At 39.4% G+C, this 19,468-nt stretch overlaps 2 protein-coding genes across 4 annotated transcripts in view; both read left to right on the top strand.

The window, feature by feature from the left end:
* The window catches only part of mctp1b (multiple C2 domains, transmembrane 1b), a 68,126-nt gene extending 64,899 nt beyond the window's left edge, over nucleotides 1-3,227 (top strand). For all 3 annotated transcript variants that reach the window (XM_079804807.1, XM_079804806.1, XM_079804805.1), the window contains 2 exons: nucleotides 2,213-2,310; nucleotides 2,391-3,227. In XM_079804807.1, coding sequence (XP_079660933.1) covers nucleotides 2,213-2,310; nucleotides 2,391-2,462 — 170 coding nt within the window. In that variant the 3' untranslated portion in view covers nucleotides 2,463-3,227. The remainder of the gene's footprint in view (nucleotides 1-2,212; nucleotides 2,311-2,390) is intronic.
* A 6,588-nt stretch (nucleotides 3,228-9,815) lies between these two features.
* Nucleotides 9,816-18,928, top strand: tlr8b (toll-like receptor 8b). Its single transcript, XM_079803899.1, has 2 exons — nucleotides 9,816-9,837; nucleotides 12,989-18,928. Exon 2 carries the CDS (start codon nucleotides 13,011-13,013, stop codon nucleotides 16,053-16,055), a length of 3,045 nt encoding a protein of 1,014 aa, XP_079660025.1. The 5' UTR covers nucleotides 9,816-9,837; nucleotides 12,989-13,010; the 3' UTR covers nucleotides 16,056-18,928.
* The last annotated feature ends 540 nt before the right edge of the window (nucleotides 18,929-19,468 follow it).

The raw sequence follows: 19,468 nt of genomic DNA, 5'->3' as shown, positions 1-19,468 counted from the left end.
ATGGAGGAGCAAATGTTGTTTTTAATGAGTCTCTCAAAGACCTTCATGACTAAAGATGTGAGAGCCACTGGACGATAGTCATTTAGGCAAGAGGGTTTACTGATCTTAGGTACAGGGATGATGGAGGATCGTTTGAAGGAGGTGGGGACAACAGATGTAGCAAGGGACTCGTTGAATATGGATGTAAAGAGCCCTGCGAGCTGATCAGCACAGGACCGCAGAACACGACCTGAAATACCATCCGGCCCAGCAGCTTTCCTGACATCCACACGTTTGAGTGCCCTCCGAACCTCGTCCTCCGAGACAGAGATCACGTGACCGTTGCTGCTCTGAGGGACTCTCTCTGACGCGTCACTCGCCGGAGTCGCGCTGCCGCGATTACCATCAAAGCGAGCGTAGAAAGAGTTTAACTCGTTCACCAGCAACGGATCAGCTCTCACCTCTGCAGAGGATTTAGTTCCAAAAGCACAGATGGTCCTCAGTCCCTGCCACATCCGCCGGGAGTCGTTGAGTTGGAAATGAGATTCCACTCGGTCTTTATAGCGGAGTTTTGCGGCTTTAACGGCGCGCCGGAGAGCGTAACATGAAGCTTTGTACTCCCTCATATCCCCCGTTAGGAGACCGGCATTGTAAGCGGTGGTGCGCGAGTTTACTGCAGTGCGAATTGAACTGTCCACCCACGGTTTCTGATTAGGGAAGGACGTTATAGTTAATGTTTGTGTGGCTTGCTCTGTCAGTGTGTTAATAAAGCAGAGCGCCACTTCTGTGAACTCGCTGACGTCTTCAGAACTCGCGCGGAACATGTCCCAGTCGACGTCATCAAGAGCTGCCTGTAGCGTGATCTCTGAATGGGATGACCAGCGTTTGACTTCCCTCCTCACCGGGGGCTCTTGAACGAGCCTTTGTTTGTATTCCGGTGTGAGGAAAATGGCGGCATGGTCCGATTTGCCAAAAGCTGGCTGTGAACGAGCTTTGTAGGCGTTCTTAAACGGAGAGTAGCAATGATCCAGTGTGTTTGCTCCTCGTGTGGGACAGGAGACATGCTGGTGAAAGTTTGGCAATACTTTCTTTAGGTTTGCTTTGTTAAAATCACCCGCGACGATGAAAGCAGCGTCGGGGTGTTTGTTTATGAAGCCGCTGGTCACATCATGGAGGGCAGATAAAGCCAGCCCCGTGTCTGCTTGTGGTGGAATATAAACGGCAGTGCAGATGACCGAGGAAAACTCCCTCGGTAGGTAGAAAGGCCGGCACATGAGAGATAAATGTTCCAAGTGAGGCGAGCAGGATCGCGAAAGAATGGAGATGTTCCTAGGATCGCACCATTTCTTGTTTATCATGAAACACACTCCAGCGCCTTTAGATTTCCCGGCCTCGGCTGTTCTGTCCATCCGAAAAACAGAGAAGTTCTCGGACGGCGTCACGGCTGTATCCGGGACCGCTGGCGTGAGCCATGTTTCGGACAGACAATAGATGTTGCAGTCTCTCATGTCCCGTTGAAAACTTATCCTGGCTCTAAGATCGTCCATCTTATTCTCCAAGGATTGGACATTTGCGAGCAAAATGCTCGGGAGAGGAGGACTGAATGCTCTTTTTCTCAGTCTGTTGCGGATCCCAGCGCGTTTCCCGCGGTGTTTTTTGAATCTTCGCCGTCGACTCGAGTGGCCATTGTTCAACTCGGCGTCCCGGCGAATCTCAGATGGAAGATTGGAGAAAGTGTCCTGAAACAGGTCAGTGTAGCGGTAACCAATTTCCAGAAGTGTTTTGCTGTCGTAACAGATCAAAGCAGATGATCCGTTGGAAAAAATAGAGAGTAAAAGAGAGTAGAATAATAAATAAAAGCAAAGTCTTAGCGGAGCGACCTGAACGGCGACCGAGCACGGCGGCGCCATCTTGAGGTTTTCATTGAGGAACCATTGACAGACCAGGTTTTTGTTGGTCAATGGAGCGGTCTATTTCAGTTGCCTCAAAATAGCAACGCGCCAACAATGTGCCTGAACACACCTTGTTTTCAGACCAGCACGCCCATGGGCGAACAACGTGGCGCTGGATGTGAAAATGATAACTGCAGCGGGCTGAAACTAGCAAAAAATGGCGTGTATGATGATCGGTATCGGCCAAAATGTTCATATCGGTGCATCCCGACTCTGAAGGCTTTTACATAAGGCATGTTCTTTTTTTACTAGGATATTAACTATATCCATGTCCCACACAGGTATCAATAAATTCACCAAAAAACTTCGGGACCCCTACAACATTGACAACAATGAGCTGCTGGACTTCCTGTCTAGAGTTCCATCAGACATTCAGATGGTAAGCGATCGATGACAAGTGACGCATTTCATTCTTTTGCACACGATTCACGACTCATTCATGCAAAATCTCCACTTCAGGTTCAGTACAAAGAGCTCAAACCGGAGAACACTCAGAGTCCCAGCAGGAAAAGGAGGAACAATCCCAGATAGATACTTTACATTTCTAATCAACGGTCTCCGAAGAACTGCTCACTGTGCAAAGACTTTAAAAAAGGGGATTGTTTTAAAAAGAAAGAAATATTTATATTGTTTCTATCCTTATTTATGCAAATTGCACAACTATAATAGCACAAAAATTAATTCTTGTTCATAAAATGTACTTTTAATTATTTATATGCCCATTTTTATTCTGAGTCACTGATTCACAATCAGTGTCTTGAACATTTTTATCAAAAGAGAGCACAGGAAATTACGTGGGGAAAAATGTTGCTAGCCCACGCGAGCGCCACAGCTCAAAAAACATGTGCCTACCAGTACCACTTGGTCATATCTCCAACAAATTAGTCTTTTTAAATTTCTTAAATCAGTCGAGTCGATATAATGTGGTTTCTGGTGCAAAAAGAACAGCCTGAGAGTGTTTAGCTTTCGCAAACTTCTGCACAATTGAATGTAGTGTATACAACTGGTTCAACTTCAGCTCTGACCATAGCGGCTTTTCTAGAAAACACCCCCAAAACGTTACAGTGAACTTTGCAGCTTTGAGGTTGCTGTTCATATCATTCACCTTGGATAATTATTTTTATCCACAAGCACATATTTTATGGAGAAACTGCATGCTGTGCATCTGTATCTAAATAGTATATGTGTGCATGGAAAAAAAGTGACTGTAAATATACAATGTGGAAAAATTATTTATGTTTTTCTCGACGTCGTTTACCCATGACAGATATTCTATATGATAAATGATGAAATGGTGTTTTATTGTAATATGTGTACATTATGTTATATGTACATGGTATATGAGCATGTATAACTGTTAACCAGATATACTCGAGGAGAATAATTATTATCAGCTGGAAAACTTTATACAAATTTCCAATTGAGAACATTTTTGCACATTCAAAGAAAAAAAAAAAACCCAGCAGCTTTGAGTTTGCATGTTCATACAGGGCTGGAACCAACCAATGAAAACCTCTCTGTGAACCTATTTTGTTTTGTCAACATGAAATTACATTTGCAACCTATTTTACTTCTGTGAAATTGAAAAAAATATATTTTATCCTTCAGGAATTCTTTTGGAAATCAAGAAAGTGGACTCGCTCAATATGACTATTTAATATGCCTTATTCACAATAAGACCAAGAATGTGTATTAAAAGAGTAAATAGGGACCATTTTGATTTTAGTTGAGTAAGTAACCACACCCCAAACAAGAAAATAAATGCATTAATTAAAAACAAATTAAAACATGGTGCAGAGGGGTTTAAAGTGCATATGGCATTGCATAATCCAGTATTTACTCCTCGTGTAAAATGTAGATTGTTAATCATTTGTCCAAGAGCATCCAATTAACTAATCCAGATTAGAGATACAGTATGTGTGAAGTGATGCATTTTTCGGGGGTGGGGGAGGGACGGTACGAGATAATGAATGAGTCATCAGGTGGAGTTTTGGGTCTGCATTAACATGTTCAAATGGGCAACTGGAGGGTCCATCTCCCAGTTACAAATGAAAGGTTTATAATTAGTTTCTTTAATCTCTGCCTTATTAAATAAATGCTTCTTTGGGAATCAGGACAGACTAATTGAGCTATGAAGGGCATCTTTTTAAAGTAGCAAAAGAGCAGTCTCTCCCATGGCCTGGGCTTTTAAAAGAGATTAATGAGAATTTAAAACGATCTTGGGTTTCCCTTCTAACTTTACTTCAATAAAGACCAATGAAATTCTCCACAGTGTTTCCATTGATGGTGTAAAGATCCAGAAGAACACAGATGGTTGGGTAAACTCAGCTGTACGGCCGTACAATCAGTACACTAAACAAAGGAACACAAATGTCTGTTTTTATCGTACTAAAGTCAAAGATGTAAGTGCCTATCTTTCCTACAATAAATCGCACAATTAATGTCAAGTTCAACAACAGATCTATATTTAAAGACTTGACTGCTATCTATGTCGGTTTTTGCATTTTAGCGATCTCTGGGTGAATCTCATAAAAACATGTTCAGGTCGCAGTTCTTTCCAAATCTAAAGGAAAAATTAGACATTATATTTTGACATCAACAAAATAAAGCCGACATTAGGACCATACATTCTTCATTACTGCGGTATACTATGTTTTCTTGTATTATTTTCTTTTATATATTTTGAGATTTAAATTCAAGGAATATATATATATATATTCAAACCTTTTTTGCATAATATATATATATATATGTGTGTGTGTGTGTGTGTGTGTGTGTGTGTGTGTGTGTGTGTGTGTGTGTGTGTGTGTGTGTGTGTGTGTGTGTGTGTGTGTGTGTGTGTGTGTGTGTGTGTGTGTGTGTGTGTGTGTGTGTGTGTGTGTGTGTGTGTGTGTGTGTGTGTGTGTGTGTGTGTGTGTGTGTGTGTGTGTGTGTGTGTGTGTGTGTGTGTACTGTGCATAATTATTGTGTATATTTAAAAACACACACATTCATTTATATACAGTGCATCTGGAAAGTGTTCACAGCGCTTCACTTTTTCCACATTTTGTTATGTTAACTTACAGCCTTATTCCAAAATGGATTAAATTCATTATTTTCCTCAAAATTGTACAAACAATACCCCATAAAGACAACGTGAAAGAAGTTTGTTTGAAATCTTTGCAAATTTATAAAAAATATTATAATTCACATGTACATAAGTATTCACAGCCTTTGCCATGACACTCAAAATTGAGCTCAGGTACATCCTGATTCCACTGATCATCCTTGAGATGTTTCTACAACTTGACTGGAGTCCACCTGTGGTAAATTCAGTTGATTGGACATGATTTGGAAAGACACACACCTGTCTATATAAGGTCCCACAGTTAACGGTGCATGTCAGAGCACAAACCAAGCCATGCAGTCCAAGGAATTGTCTGTAGACCTCTGAGACAGGATTGTATCGAGGCACAGATCTGGGGAAGGCTACGGAAAAATGTCTGCAGCATTGAAGGTCCCAATGAGCACAGTGGCCTCCATCATCCGTAAATGGACGAAGTTTGGAACCACCAGGACTCTTCCTAGAGCGGGCCGCCTGGCCAAACTGAGCGATCAGGGGAGAAGGGCCTTAGTCAGGGAGGTGACCAAGAATCCGATGGTCACTCTGACAGAGCTCCAGCATTTCTCTGTGGAGAGAGGAGAACCTTCCAGAAGAACAACCATCTCTGCAGCGCTTCACCAATAAGGCCTGTATGGTAGAGTGGCCAGACGGCACATGACAGCCCACCTGGAGTTTGCCAAAAGGCACCTGAAGGACTCTCAGACCTTGAGGAACAAAATTCACTGGTCTGATGAAACAAAGATTGAACTATTTGGCCTGAATGGCAAGCGTCATGTCTGGAGAAACCAGGCAACACTCATCACCTGGCCAATACCATCCCTACAGTGAAGCATGGTGGTGGCAGCATCATGCTGTGGGGATGTTATTCGGCAGCAGGAACTGGGAGACTAGTCAGGATCGAGGGAAAGATGAATGCAGCAATGTACAGAGACATCCTTGATGAAAACCTGCTCCAGTGTGCTGGAGCCTCAGACTGGGGTGAAGGTTCATCTTCCAACAGGACAACAACACTAAGCACACAGCCAAGAAAACAAAGGAGTAGCTACGGGACAACTCTGTGAATGTCCTTGAGTGGTCCAGCCAGAGGCCAGACTTGAACCCGATTGAACATCTCTGGAGAGATCTGAAAATGGCCGTTCAGTGACGTTCCCCATCCAACCTAATGGAGTTTGAGTGGTCCTGCAAAGCAGAATGGGAGAAACTGCCCAAAAATATGTGTAGCCTCATACTCAAAAAGACTGTAATTGGTGCCAAAGGTGCTTCAACAAAGTATTGAGCAAAGGCTGTGAATTATTATTAATATATAATTATTATTTTTAATACATTTACAAAGATTTCAAACAAACTTCTTTCACGTTGTCATTATGGGGTATTGTTTGTAGAATTTTGAGGAAAATTATGAATTTAATACATTTTGGAATAAGGCTGTAACAAAGTGGAAAAAGTGAAGCGCTGTGAATACTTTCTGGATGCACTATTTAAATAATATTTGCATGTATACACACACACACACACACACACACACACACATATATATGCATTTCATATTAAATATAAATATCACAAATTAATCTTAAATACATACATACATGTTTCGGATGTGCCTAATCATTTGACAGCACATATATATATATATATATATATATATTATTATTATTAATTTAAACTGCAGTAATAAGACCTTTTTTGTATTGCATCCATGAAATTGAATGAGGGAGAAAGTGCTTGATTGGTTAAATGGTACTAAAAATGGTTTGCATTTAAATGTGTTGTATCTATGCCACAGTATGTGGGATTTTGCATTTAGCAAAATATAATCTTATAAAATATATAACTTATTTCTTTCTTCTGATTTTGGATTGAAATATGATCCTGACATTTTGTGAGATTCACCTGTCATGTTGACTGAATACAGATATTGAATATTGACTGTATGGAAATCAACATTAATATATAGAAAAGAAACCCCAGATAACAAACTTTCTAATCAGCACCTCAATCTAGTGTCATCACATCATATCTTTGCTTGCTATGGAAATCCAGTCACACACAATACTAAAACATAGCTCGGTGCAAGCAAAATGTTCTCTTCCTGTGCAACTCACCATTACTATTGAACTGCAGTCCATTATTCCTCAAGAGCTTGAAGCTCATCCCCACAACTCAAACATAACGCCCCGGGCAGGATTCAACACCCCCTCAGGCTCAGATTCCCCACAGGATCCTGAAGGGTGGAAAAGGTGAAAAGTGCAGGATGCAACCTGGAAAACATTGTCAAGATGATGTTCAACTCATTGTTTAAGGATTTGCTTATATGCAGAAAGGAGTAATAGCAGCACATCTCATGAGGTTTGTTTGCTCTTCTTATCAGAAAAGAGTTCCCAGAAAACAAAGTCCTAACACTTTAATCCAACTTAAGATGTCACCACTCTGCACATAAAAACGACATGCTAAACACCAGCACTAATACAATGCATGATGCTGAAACATCAAATTACAGAGTGAATACACACCTATATAATGAACCATGCCTTGTTCATCTCCATACCTCATCCCTACTGATCAGAAATACCAAAGACTGTGGCATGGACACAACACATTTAAAATTAATAATGGTCCGATCTGTATGTGGAACACGTAGCAGCGGTTGGAAAGCAATGCATGAAAGCTGCCCCCAGGTGCTGAGCAGAATATGAGCACTGGCACCTCTGCGGGTTCACACAAAGTGCTATGCATCTAATTGCTGGAGTGTCCACTCACAGTCGCCGTGTTTCTCCACGGCATACTAATGCACTCGCGGCTCCGCATGCGATGAGTGCCAGTCTGGCCTTGCATACTCCTGGTGTCTGTAGAGCTGATTAGGGGGGATTTTAGCCGCTGCTGGAGAGCTGTGCAAACAGAAGAAACAGACTGCTGAGTGTTTGCAGATCAGGTTATTGTTTAGATCTGCTGGCAATGGTCACAATCTTACTGTTTCAATCGAGGATAGTATTGAATCAAGTAGGATTAGAAGTTTAAGAAAGGATTGTATTGACAATGAGTTGAGCGTTTACTATTCTTTAGGTTTTGGATCATTTGGTTTGGTCTATGTTAGCAATAATGTTCTGCAAATTGTTGTAAAATATAATATGTTGACGATAATAAACACAAGTTTGGCCCAACGTAAAATGCTTTTAATAGGAACAACTGAGATAAAACATGAGAAAACCCCATCATTTCCATCCAAACTCAACCAAGCCCAAGGTTCAGTTAAAGGTGTCATGAACTGGCTTTTTTTATTTTTATACTGTTGTCTGAGGTCTACTTGTATGAACCACTACACGTGGTTTTTATATTCAAAAACATCATAATGAATAAGTAATAGGCTATTCTCTGCCCAGGTTTTGAGCCTCTCTCAAGACACACTCGGTTTTTATGGGCGTGCCGCACTGAAGACTTGGAAGTAAACGGCCACTGCTATTATTGGATAAGCTTTGCATATTTAATGAGCTTCGGCTCCCCCGTGAGTACACGTGAGGCATTGTTTAGAAAGCGTGTGGGAAAACGGCAACCGGAATGATTCACCCACAGGGCTCGCAAAAGGTCTTTATCTAACAAACACAATGATTTATCTCTCATCCAACCGCAATAAATATGAATGTTATTTTATATTACTTAGCCCACCCGATCGGTGGATATACGCACGTGCCAAGTACGTTGCAGACAGCATGATCAAAACTTCCACGATTGTATTTCTTTAAAATATCAAGTCAAGAGAGTGAACAACGCGCATCAAGAAAGGAATGCTTTGCGAGCACTATAACAGTGGTAAGTTATGTTTAGTTAGACATGTACACAATGTAACATTGTATTTGATCTGTAACAATGCAATACTATCACATATAAAAAAAATTTACTCACATTACTGTGTTGCTTCATTCATTCATGTAATCTCATCCTGTCTGCAAATCCAGTCTCTTGTATACAAACGAATCCGTGGTTAAATGAACATATGTGCAATGTCTTCCCCACGTGAGCTGGATATTCATTAAACATACAACCAAACATTTCCAATATTAGAACCCGAAGGAAGCTTATGCAGCGACTGTGTTCTTCCAAAACAAGGCACAGCTCAATATCTTGCTATCTTCGGCATATTAAATGATCCACAAGTCGGTGGGCGGGGCTACAGAATCAGGTGTACATATTTATCTGTTGAGGCGGCATTTCCGCATACGATGACGTTAAGGGTCGACATATTCTGTGATCGAGCATTTTCTGGGCCTGGTGTCTATAAAAGCTTTTCTTTGACTAACAAGGAAGTTTTCAGCTCTGAGACTTACAGGATATTCTTATGTCACGATTAACTTTTATATATTAAAGGCTCAAGGGAAAGTTGATTTCTCAATTCATCACCCCTTTAAGGTCCAGGAACTACACCTGACAACAAACTGGCTTTTTTTTTTTTTCATTGACAGTCATTCAAAAATAGCCGGGTAAATATTCTATACATTCTGAAAATTCAGAATTTGCTCACCCTCGTGTTATTCCAAACCTATGACTTCTTTCTTTTATGGAACACCAAATAATAGCTATATTTCAAAAAATGGCTTTTTGTCTACAATGAAAGTCTCAAAACAATGACAGCATTTTCTTCTTTAGGTGAACTATAGATCAAACAGATAAACAGATTTAAACTGCATTTTATTGGTTCAGATGAAAAATAAGGAAGCATTCTGAAACTTGAAAAGGGGAAACTACAGTCAGTTTAAAAAGCTTACAGATATGCCTTAACCATGTCGTTCCTTTCTACAGACTGCTCTGGTAAGCACACTTTCTGATCTGTTATACAACTACACTACCGATCGTAATTTTGGGATCAGAAAACAATGTTTTTGAAAGGTGCTTTAAATGGATGAAAAGTGACAATAAAAGACATTTGTAATGTTACAAGATTTCGATTTCAAATAAAAGCTGTTAAAATGTTGAACTTTCTATTAATCAAAGAATCCCGGTTAAAAATGTATCACGGTTTCCACAAAAACTATAAGGCAGGACAATGGTTCTATACTACTTTGGAGACCAGTAGACACTTGAAAGTAGACTACACTGCAAAAACTAATTTGTATCAGTATTTGCCTTGTTTTCCAGATAAAACGTCTGAGGAAGAGTTTTCAGAGAATGTATCTTTTGTCTTATTGCAAATTGTTTATACTTAAAATACAAATGATCTTGTTTTAAGGCTTCAAATATTGATTAATAGTCTACAAGTCAATAAAAACTCATTCCAATTTTTAATTGTATTGCAGTGTATTGGTTCAGTTGTTCTAAACTGATTTTGCTGTAGTACCCAGATTTACAAAAATGGATTACAGAAATGTTGAGTTTTCGCCTCATCTTTTGAATTTTGATGGTTTTATGCTCTCAGTAGCCAATAATTCACACACACACACACACACACACACACACACACACACACACACACACACACACACACACACACACACACGTTTATTCTTCCTGCAGTGCCCCTACATTCAATGTAGTTTGGATTAGGGATGAAACGGTATGGAAATTTAACATCACGATTATAGTGACCCAAATTATCACGGTTATCAATATTATCAAGGTTTTGTTCAAATGAGTGTTCAAAAAGAACAGATGCACACACTTAAAACATTTCAACAAGTTTTATATTTGAAAATCAACAAATAACTAAAGCAGCTCTATGCACTTTTTTAAGCTAGATTCTATTCAGTGTGATTTCCTTCCTTATAATGGCCGTCGTCAATAGCAACGCATAACATAAATAATAATAATTTGTCGTAAATATAATCTCTAATATTATCTCTGTAAATATATTCTCAAGCAATATTCTCATCAGTGTTCAGCAATGATGCATCTAAATCTAGCATATTTTGTGTAAGAGCCCAAACAGTATCCTAGTGAAATAATGCATATCCATATTTCCATATGATTTGACAGTTTATTTTATTAAATATCAAAATGTGCGCATCATACCTGACACCTTAATGAACACTTTACAGTCAGTTTCTGCAGACAGGGTGACCATCTTCGATTAAGTTTCCCTCAGGACTTTTGTTAAAGCCAAAATATGACAACGCCTCAGATTTGGTCCTTTTAGAAGTCTGAAAAATCTCCCGGTGCTGTCACTGCCATCTGCCATTTATTCTCATTCAAAAAACAGCGGTGCGTTGCGCCAGACTGACGCTGACTGGACCGCAAGTTTTCACAATCGTGATAATCACACGCGGTTTTAATGATAATGAAAATTTATACGATATTACTAACCATCACTACATTTTATCGTGGTTTATCGTGAAACCGGTAATCGTTTCATCCCTAGTTTGGAATGTATTTTCTTTTACTTTGCTTAGTTTTGTTCAGGTTTTTTTTTTTTTTGAGGATGAGAGCATGCCATGAATCCTGTCCAGTAGGGGTTTAACGATATTCAAACTGAACCGAAAAAATGCGATACAACCCCACCCACGGTTCGAACAACGATACTCTCATGTAAAACCGAACGCGACCTGCCCCCTGCGCTGCTCCAGCACAGCTCTCACTTCACCTTATGCCACAAAATATTTTTTTTCTTCCTTGACATTAAATAGTAATTAGTACACTTTTAACAACTAATAAGAGCTGTATTTTTACTAAATATTATTATAATAATATTATTTACTAAGTATACACTAACTTTTGTCTTCCAAATGCATGTCACATGACTTGGGTGATCGCTCAAGTTGCATGGTGGAAGGGCAAAGAGAGACAGTTTCCCCATGTATCCAGGTGAGCAGGGAAGGATTTGCATGCAGTTATGATGTAAATTCTGTTTATCAGGAGCAGTTTTCATGTTTCATTAACAGTTCATTAAGTATTGTGTATTGGCCATGGTAACTGTTGTTTCCATAACTACAAAATGCCACTATTTTCACTTTATGTTATTTAGTTTATTTTTAAATTAGTGTGGTGGCTACCCTATAGAATTAACAAACAACTGCTATTTCATATCTTTAACTTATAGGCCTATTTATTCATCAGTATTAGTCATATTCATACAATTTTGGTGTTTGTTAAGTAGGCTAAAGTGGGACATAACTTTTGTGTGTCATCAATTTTTATTAAATAAATACATTTTAGTAAACATTATGGTAAATGGTAGGCTAAAATGAGTAGATTATTTCTGACTAGTCTACAGTGCAGACATTTATTTCATTTATTTAATTTTACTCAGGTATGCTAACTGCTCTAAAGAAAACGTGAAGCCAAGGTATAAAGTTAAATTATTGCTGCTGCTGTTGTTATTATTAAGTTAAAAGTGAATCTAGTGTTATTATTGCTGGTGCCTGCCATGAACCATGACTCCACAGCAAACAGAACGGAACCGAACCAAACCGAACCGTGGCTCCAAAACCGTGACATGAACCGAATCGAACATTGGTGTATCGTTACCAAAAAAAAAAGGTTCGATATGGCACTAAAAGTGGTTCTTCGTCGTAATCATAGAGGAACCACTTTTGGTGCTATATAGCACCATATCTTAACATGTTCTGTATATGGTTGCGGTGCTATATAGAACCTTAGCAAAATAACCGGTGAAGAACCGCTGAAGCACTTAAAAAGGTTCCCCTATGTTTACGAGCCAAGAACCACTTTTAGTGCCATTTAGAACCTTTTTTTTTTTTAGAGTGTACACCCCTACTGTCCAGGCTGGCATATACCCAATTTGACTATATTTTTTTTACCATGTGACAGAAGAATTTGCACCCAAACGTTATAGAGTTTGATTGGATAAAAACCCGTTGACGCCAAACAACAAAAGATGTGTTTAACCTCCAAATTTAGTTTACTATTCACAACTATATGATTAGTTTTGTTGTTCCCTGCTCTTTACGACTGTGCTTCAGAAAGTAACTAGTAATAATAGATTTTCAATATGTTCTCTCATTCACAGGAGTCTCCACAATCTCAAGAAAATGATATTTGTGTTCATTTTGATATGTACGGCCCACTCGTCTCAAGGCCTCATCTGGGCTTGGAGAACGCTTCCATGTAACGTGACACTTGACAACAGCTCTGTTGTCTTGGACTGTTCGGAAAGATCTTTGAAAAGAATCCCGAAAAACCTGATTTGGAATGCAACTGAACTAGACTTTGCAAAAAATGAAATACACTACTTCCCGAAGGATGCCTTCTGGAATCTGACTAACGTTACACAGATAAACCTCAGAAAGAATAAGATTGAACAATGCCTTGAAAAAGACCATGGGATTTTCTCAAGATTGGCTAAGCTACAGACTTTGCTACTTGACGATAATAAGATTTCAGCAATTCCTAGAGACCTCCCTCCCAGATTGCAACAGCTGAGCCTCAATTCCAACCATATCAAGAAAATTGGACCATCAGACTTTGTAGGAACAAAGGAACTCAAAGTTTTGAAATTAAATAAGAACTGCTATAATGATGTCAGTATAGAACTGACAATTCACAATGAAACATTTCAACATTTACAACTAACTGAGCTAGAACTGTCCAGAAATAGAATAAAGACAATACATTTTGCTTTACCCAGATCCCTCCAAAAACTCTCACTTCTCTTAAACAGGATTGAGCAAGTTCATGCCTCTGACCTGAACAGTCTAACAAACCTGACAGTTCTTGATTTATCTGGAAACTGCCCTTTCTGTTTTACCGCTCCTTTCCCATGCACTACCTGTCGGACCAAGAATAACTCTCTACAGATTCATCCGGATGCGTTCAATGAACTATCCCAACTGCAAGACCTACGACTGTCTGGAAATTCTTTAATTTCAATCAACCCATCATGGTTCCGGAATCTTACTATGTTAAAGTACTTGTATCTTTCCTTCAACTCATTGATAAGTGAATTTGAAAGCGGAAAATTCTTCAGTGTCCTACCACAAGTGGAAGTTGTAGATTTCTCATACAATAATCCATTGCAAACATTTTACCCAAGGCTTAACCTCTCAAAAGGTTTTGCGAGTTTGAAATCACTCCAAACACTTCACATGGAAGGCTACATTTTCCACAATCTTTGTGAGGAAGATCTCCGGCCTCTCTTCGGTTTGAGAAACCTATCCGTCCTAAACTTGGGAGTCAACTTTCTCCAACATGTCAATCTCTCTGTGTTCAGGAACTTTCACAACCTGTCTTTGATTTCGTTGATTGACAACAGGCTAACATTCACAAGTCCTATTTGGAGACAAGAGTGTGCCAGTGATGCTCTTTCTGATGACGATGACGGAGACGGCCGTGAAGACCCCTACATTCACACAAATGAAGAGTTCCGCAATTACCCACCGTTTACCAAAGCTGAGTGTCTGGCAACAGGACCAGTTTTGGACCTCAGTAGGAACAACATTTACCGCATCAAACAAATTTTCTTCACGGGAGCAGAGAATATCACTTGCCTCAATCTTTCCTCCAACTTCATTGCTTCATATTTCAATGGTACAGAGTTTACTCACTTTCCCAAGCTGAAGTACCTTGACTTGTCTCAAAACAGAGTCTACATGCGTTCAGATTCAGCACTGAATGAACTGAAAGAATTGGAAGTTTTGGATTTAAGTCACAACAAACATTACTTTGAGGTGGCGGGTGTCAGGAGCACTCTGACATTCCTGGAAAACCTTCAGTTCCTCAAAGTGCTGAATCTCAGTTGGAATGAAATAAATACGCTGACCAATAAGACTCTGCGGAGCGACTCACTGAAAGAGCTACAGTTCCAAGCCAATCGACTGGACATAATGTGGAAGAAGGGCCGTGGATTTAAAGGTCTTTTTACGTCTCTCTCAAACCTAACACACCTCGATATAGCATTAAACAAGCTATCCGAAATACCAGATGATATTTTCAGCTATTTTCCATCTACGCTAAAATATCTTGGCATGAGCAGGAACACGCTTGCTGCTTTTGAGTGGGAACAGCTCAAATATTTACCCCAGTTGGAGACTCTGGATCTAAGTAAGAACAAATTGAGTAAAGTCCCTAGAAAACTATCAGAACATACAAATTCATTGAAGGTCTTAGACTTGAGTCATAATCTGATCGTCAAATTGAGTTACAGCTTTCTCAAAGATGTCAAAAGCCTGATGATCCTTAATCTTGCTTTCAACCACTTAAAACATATCAGTGACACATCCTTCCAGACAGGTAGTGATCACAATCTAAGCATGCTGAACCTGCAGAGAAACCCTATCCACTGCACCTGCAACCTTCTGGACTTCATTCTCTGGTTAGAGAAAAGTGACACAGTCATTCCTCGTCTAGCAACAGACATCTTGTGCGACCTTCCTGAATCCAAAAGGGGACATCCAATGGTCAATCTGGACTTTAAAAATGCCTGCAGCAACGATAGTTTTGCTCAAATCCTATATGTACTCACCTCATCCATCATCATTGCCATGATGTCTACAACTATCGCAATACATGTGTTCTACTGGGACATATCGTACATTTATAATTTCTGGAAAGCCAAAATTAAAAGTTATTACTTGAAGACGACTGACTGCACCTATGATGCCTTTGTTATGTACGACACCAAGGATCCAATGGCGGCAGAGTGGGTACTGAACCACTTGCGTTTTTTGTTGGAAGATAGAGGAAGACGAGTTCATCCGCTCTGTCTGGCGGAAAGAGATTGGACTCCTGGTACACCCATCATGGATAACCTAAACCAGAGCATACATCGGAGTAGGAAGACGATATTTGTGTTGACAGAGGGATTTGTTCACAGTGGGATTTTCAAGATGGCGGCTTTCCTAGCGCAACAAAGGCTTCTGGAAGAGGGCGTGGACGTGATGGTGTTGGTGTTGTTGGAACCGGTTCTTCGGCAGTCGAGAATCTTAAACTTGCGGCGCTGCCTGTGTGGACACAGTGTGCTGGAGTGGCCCAGAAACCCAGCGGCGGAAGGCTGGTTCTGGCAGAGCCTGAGAAACGCAGTTAGGTTTAAGAGTCAAGGTGTGCAAAGCAAAATGTTTTCTAATTACTTCAGCGGATGATGAACTGGTACAAAATTAGACCTTTCTGTTTGAATACATAGATTGTATCTCTTAATCCATTTGTGATTCCACTTAACATTGGGGAGGTTTTTACTAGAAGTGGGAATCTCTTTTGGAATCTCACAAATCGATTTGTATCGATTCTTGGGGTCATTATTACAAAAACTATGTACATCATACATTTTAAAGGAAAGTAATGTTTTAAGTTACTTTTGTGTTATTTTTTCAGTTGCCTGAAACTTTGGGCAAAAATGGGTTGAAAGAAAACTTTACTTCCATCAGTATGAGACACACTCTCTAGAACTACATTACCCATCATGCTTTTAATACAACCAATCTTAAAGGATTAGTTCACTTCAAAATGAAAATTTCCTGATAATTTACTCACCCCATCTCATAAGTTGAAAAGAAATTGTTTTTTGAGGAAAACATTCCAACAATTCCATTTTTCTCCACATAATGGACTTCAATGGCAACCAACGGGTTGAAGGTCCAAATCATAGACCGTAAAAAAATATGGGCGACGCGACTAGTGTAGTGATCTCGGGACTGGAATCTGAGCAGTAGAGAGCAGGAAGTAGAGGCGTGATTATCAAAAGTCCGCCCACACTCTAACAGATGCAGAACAATTCATTGTTGGTGTGAAATAAACAGTTATGGAAATGTAGAAATTAAAGCTAAAGCTCCAATCTCCTCCCAAAAATCCAGAAAAAAGTCAGTTGGTGCCTCAGTAACAACTTTACTCAGAGAAGACGTCAATCTCAGCTGTCAATCATGACGTCACACCCCCGTTTTTATTGCATCAAATAACTAACTAAAACTATTTGAAGAACGAACACTTGAAATTAAATCATTGTGATGAAAACTGCCTAAAATGACAGAAGCCATCTTTAGGAAACAATAATTTGAAGTGTAATTTAATTGTTTACTTTGTCTCGCGTCCATTAGAAAACACGGAGGGGTGGGGCTTATGATACTGGGACCAACCCCCGGGGGGCGATCGAGGCGCGTAGGCTTCAGTTTCTGAGAGGAGTGCTGCAGGCTTGGTCCAAATCAATGCAGTTTCAAAGGGCTTCAAAGGGCTCTGTCATCTAGCGAAATGATTAGTCATTTTCATAAATTAAAAAAATATATACTTTTTAACCACCAATGCTCGACTTCTGTGTTTTGCTTTTGCGCGATGAATGACGCCATCACGTTGGAAAGGTCACGGCCATGACATATGTGGAAGCATAGATATTCATAATAAAAGCTAGATGTCTCGTCCGCGCTGCTGGCCAATGGAGATCGACGTCCGCACCTGGCGGCCATCTTGTCACAGTCAGCTCACTCACTCGTAACATTGTGTTTTAATGGTGCATGTACTTTTTAAATAACCATAACTTACTCAATTTTCTACCGATTTCCAAACTGGTTTGTTATAAACGTCAGAGATGTAGTTATGACACTGCATACTTATGAATAATTATTCATAATTTGTTCAAGCATCCAAAATTATAGCCACGTTAATAACGTTGGTAAGAAACCAAACCATTTGTAAATCCGTCAAGATTTCAGCGAGATGAGAGTATTTGTGTTCATGCAGATCACTCGCCTTACATCAGGTACCACAGAGCCCGCCAGAAAGCTTGCCTGTGACAAGATGGCCGCTGGTGATGACGTTAGAGACTCCGCCATAAGACATCTAGTCTTTATGATGTATATCTATGGGTGGAAGTACCGACCCAGTGTTAAAACTAATGTGCAAAGACTAAATCAAACGCCCTTTAAAGGTAATAAAGGTAAAACAACGATGTTGGACGATTTTAAAGTTGGAGGACAACATGAGATGGAGTTTTTTGGCACTGGGTCAATACTTCCAACTCCGACGTTTCTGCAAAAGCGGAACACCGAAGTCGAGCATTGGTGGTTGAAAAGTATAGGCCTATAATTTTTTTTGGTTTTTAAGAAAATGACTGATCGTTTCGCTAGATAAGACCCTATTCCTCGACTGGGACCATGCAGAGCCTCTGAAGCCCTTCGAAGCTCTTTGAAACTGCATTGATTTGGACCTTCAACCCGTTGGTTGCCATTGAAGTCCATTATGTGGAGAAAACTTCTTTTCGAATAAAGAAAGAAATACATGAACATCTTGGATGAGATGGGGGTGAGTACATTTTCAGGAAATTCTCATTTAGAAGTGAACTTATCCTTATATATATCCATATTTTTCTGTACATTGGTGAAAAAAATGCTCATTAAATAAATTGAAAATAGTTGCAATATTGCATATTTGCAAAAAGTAATTGATATTTTTTTCTAAATCGATCAAGTAATGCTTTGCTTTGCAGATAAATGTAAGAAGTAACACATTACTCAAAACACTCATCACATCTCATGAAACCAAAGTGCAACAGATTTTCGCTTTTCTATTTAAAGAAGACCTTCCCCACCAATCCAGTAACTTCCCTCTTGAACTAATTTTAACAACAACTTCCCTTTAGTCTCAGTAGTGGTGCAATCAGTCACCTTTGTACAGGAAATACTGCGATGTACTTTATCACTCTAGAGAACGATACAGCGCGCTGGTGGTGACAGATTTTATCAGTGCCTTTTGTGAACTCTCATAGTTACGATACACAAACACAAAGCAACTCCAGCTCTCTATGTCCTTCCCTTTTTTATCTTTTATTCATCATGAAACCAGTGATGAAAAATTCATGACTCCAAGCAATGAAATGAATGCAAAATGAAAACTGTGGGCGTATAAAAAAAAAGGGTGAGAAAGAATGTCTCTATCTAGAATGAAGCTGGCACAAGGTGCGGATCACAGCGAGGGCAGTGGGTTCTGGAGAACAACTCTGCTAACTCTCTCTGTGTTAATAAAGTAGATGAACTTCCGATGGACCGGTTTCATTTCCAGCATTACGAGACCCAGGGCTACTACAGTGTGTGCTTGCTGAACAATATTGTAGAGTATGATGAGCTTAACTGAACAAAATTCACACATCTATTTGGGGGGGGATCCGTGAGAAAGAAAGCGAAAACTAAAGTGCATCATATGGATGGAATACTTTCATGAATAAATTAAGTAAAATAAAGGTGCCTTGATGTTAGGCTTAGTACAAAAAGTGATCAAAAAGCAAGGGAAACTGGTGTAGTTCTAATTTAAGACCACACAAACAACCCTTACTGTATATTTGAGATATGAAATCCCACCATATGGTACTAGCCAGAGCCAAAATCACATTTGAATAAACCACATTCAACTTGTACATTAAAATATTCATTTCATGTAGGCTATCTAAAAATATGAGACATTGAAATAATAAATAAAAATTGTTTTTAGGAATAGCATACTACCATACTAATGTTTACTAGTATATGAAGCAAAAAACAAAACAAAAAAAAACAATATAGCAGATTCATGTTTA

This window comes from Gobio gobio (genome assembly GCF_949357685.1).
Source record: "Gobio gobio genome assembly, chromosome: 22".
NCBI lineage: Eukaryota > Metazoa > Chordata > Actinopteri > Cypriniformes > Gobionidae > Gobio > Gobio gobio.
This window is presented reverse-complemented; position numbering and strand designations above follow the sequence as displayed.

Bases quoted from the DNA above. Each gene is read 5' to 3' on its own strand.
- tlr8b (XM_079803899.1), top strand. From the start codon at position 13,011: ATGATATTTGTGTTCATTTTGATATGTACGGCCCACTCGTCTCAAGGC.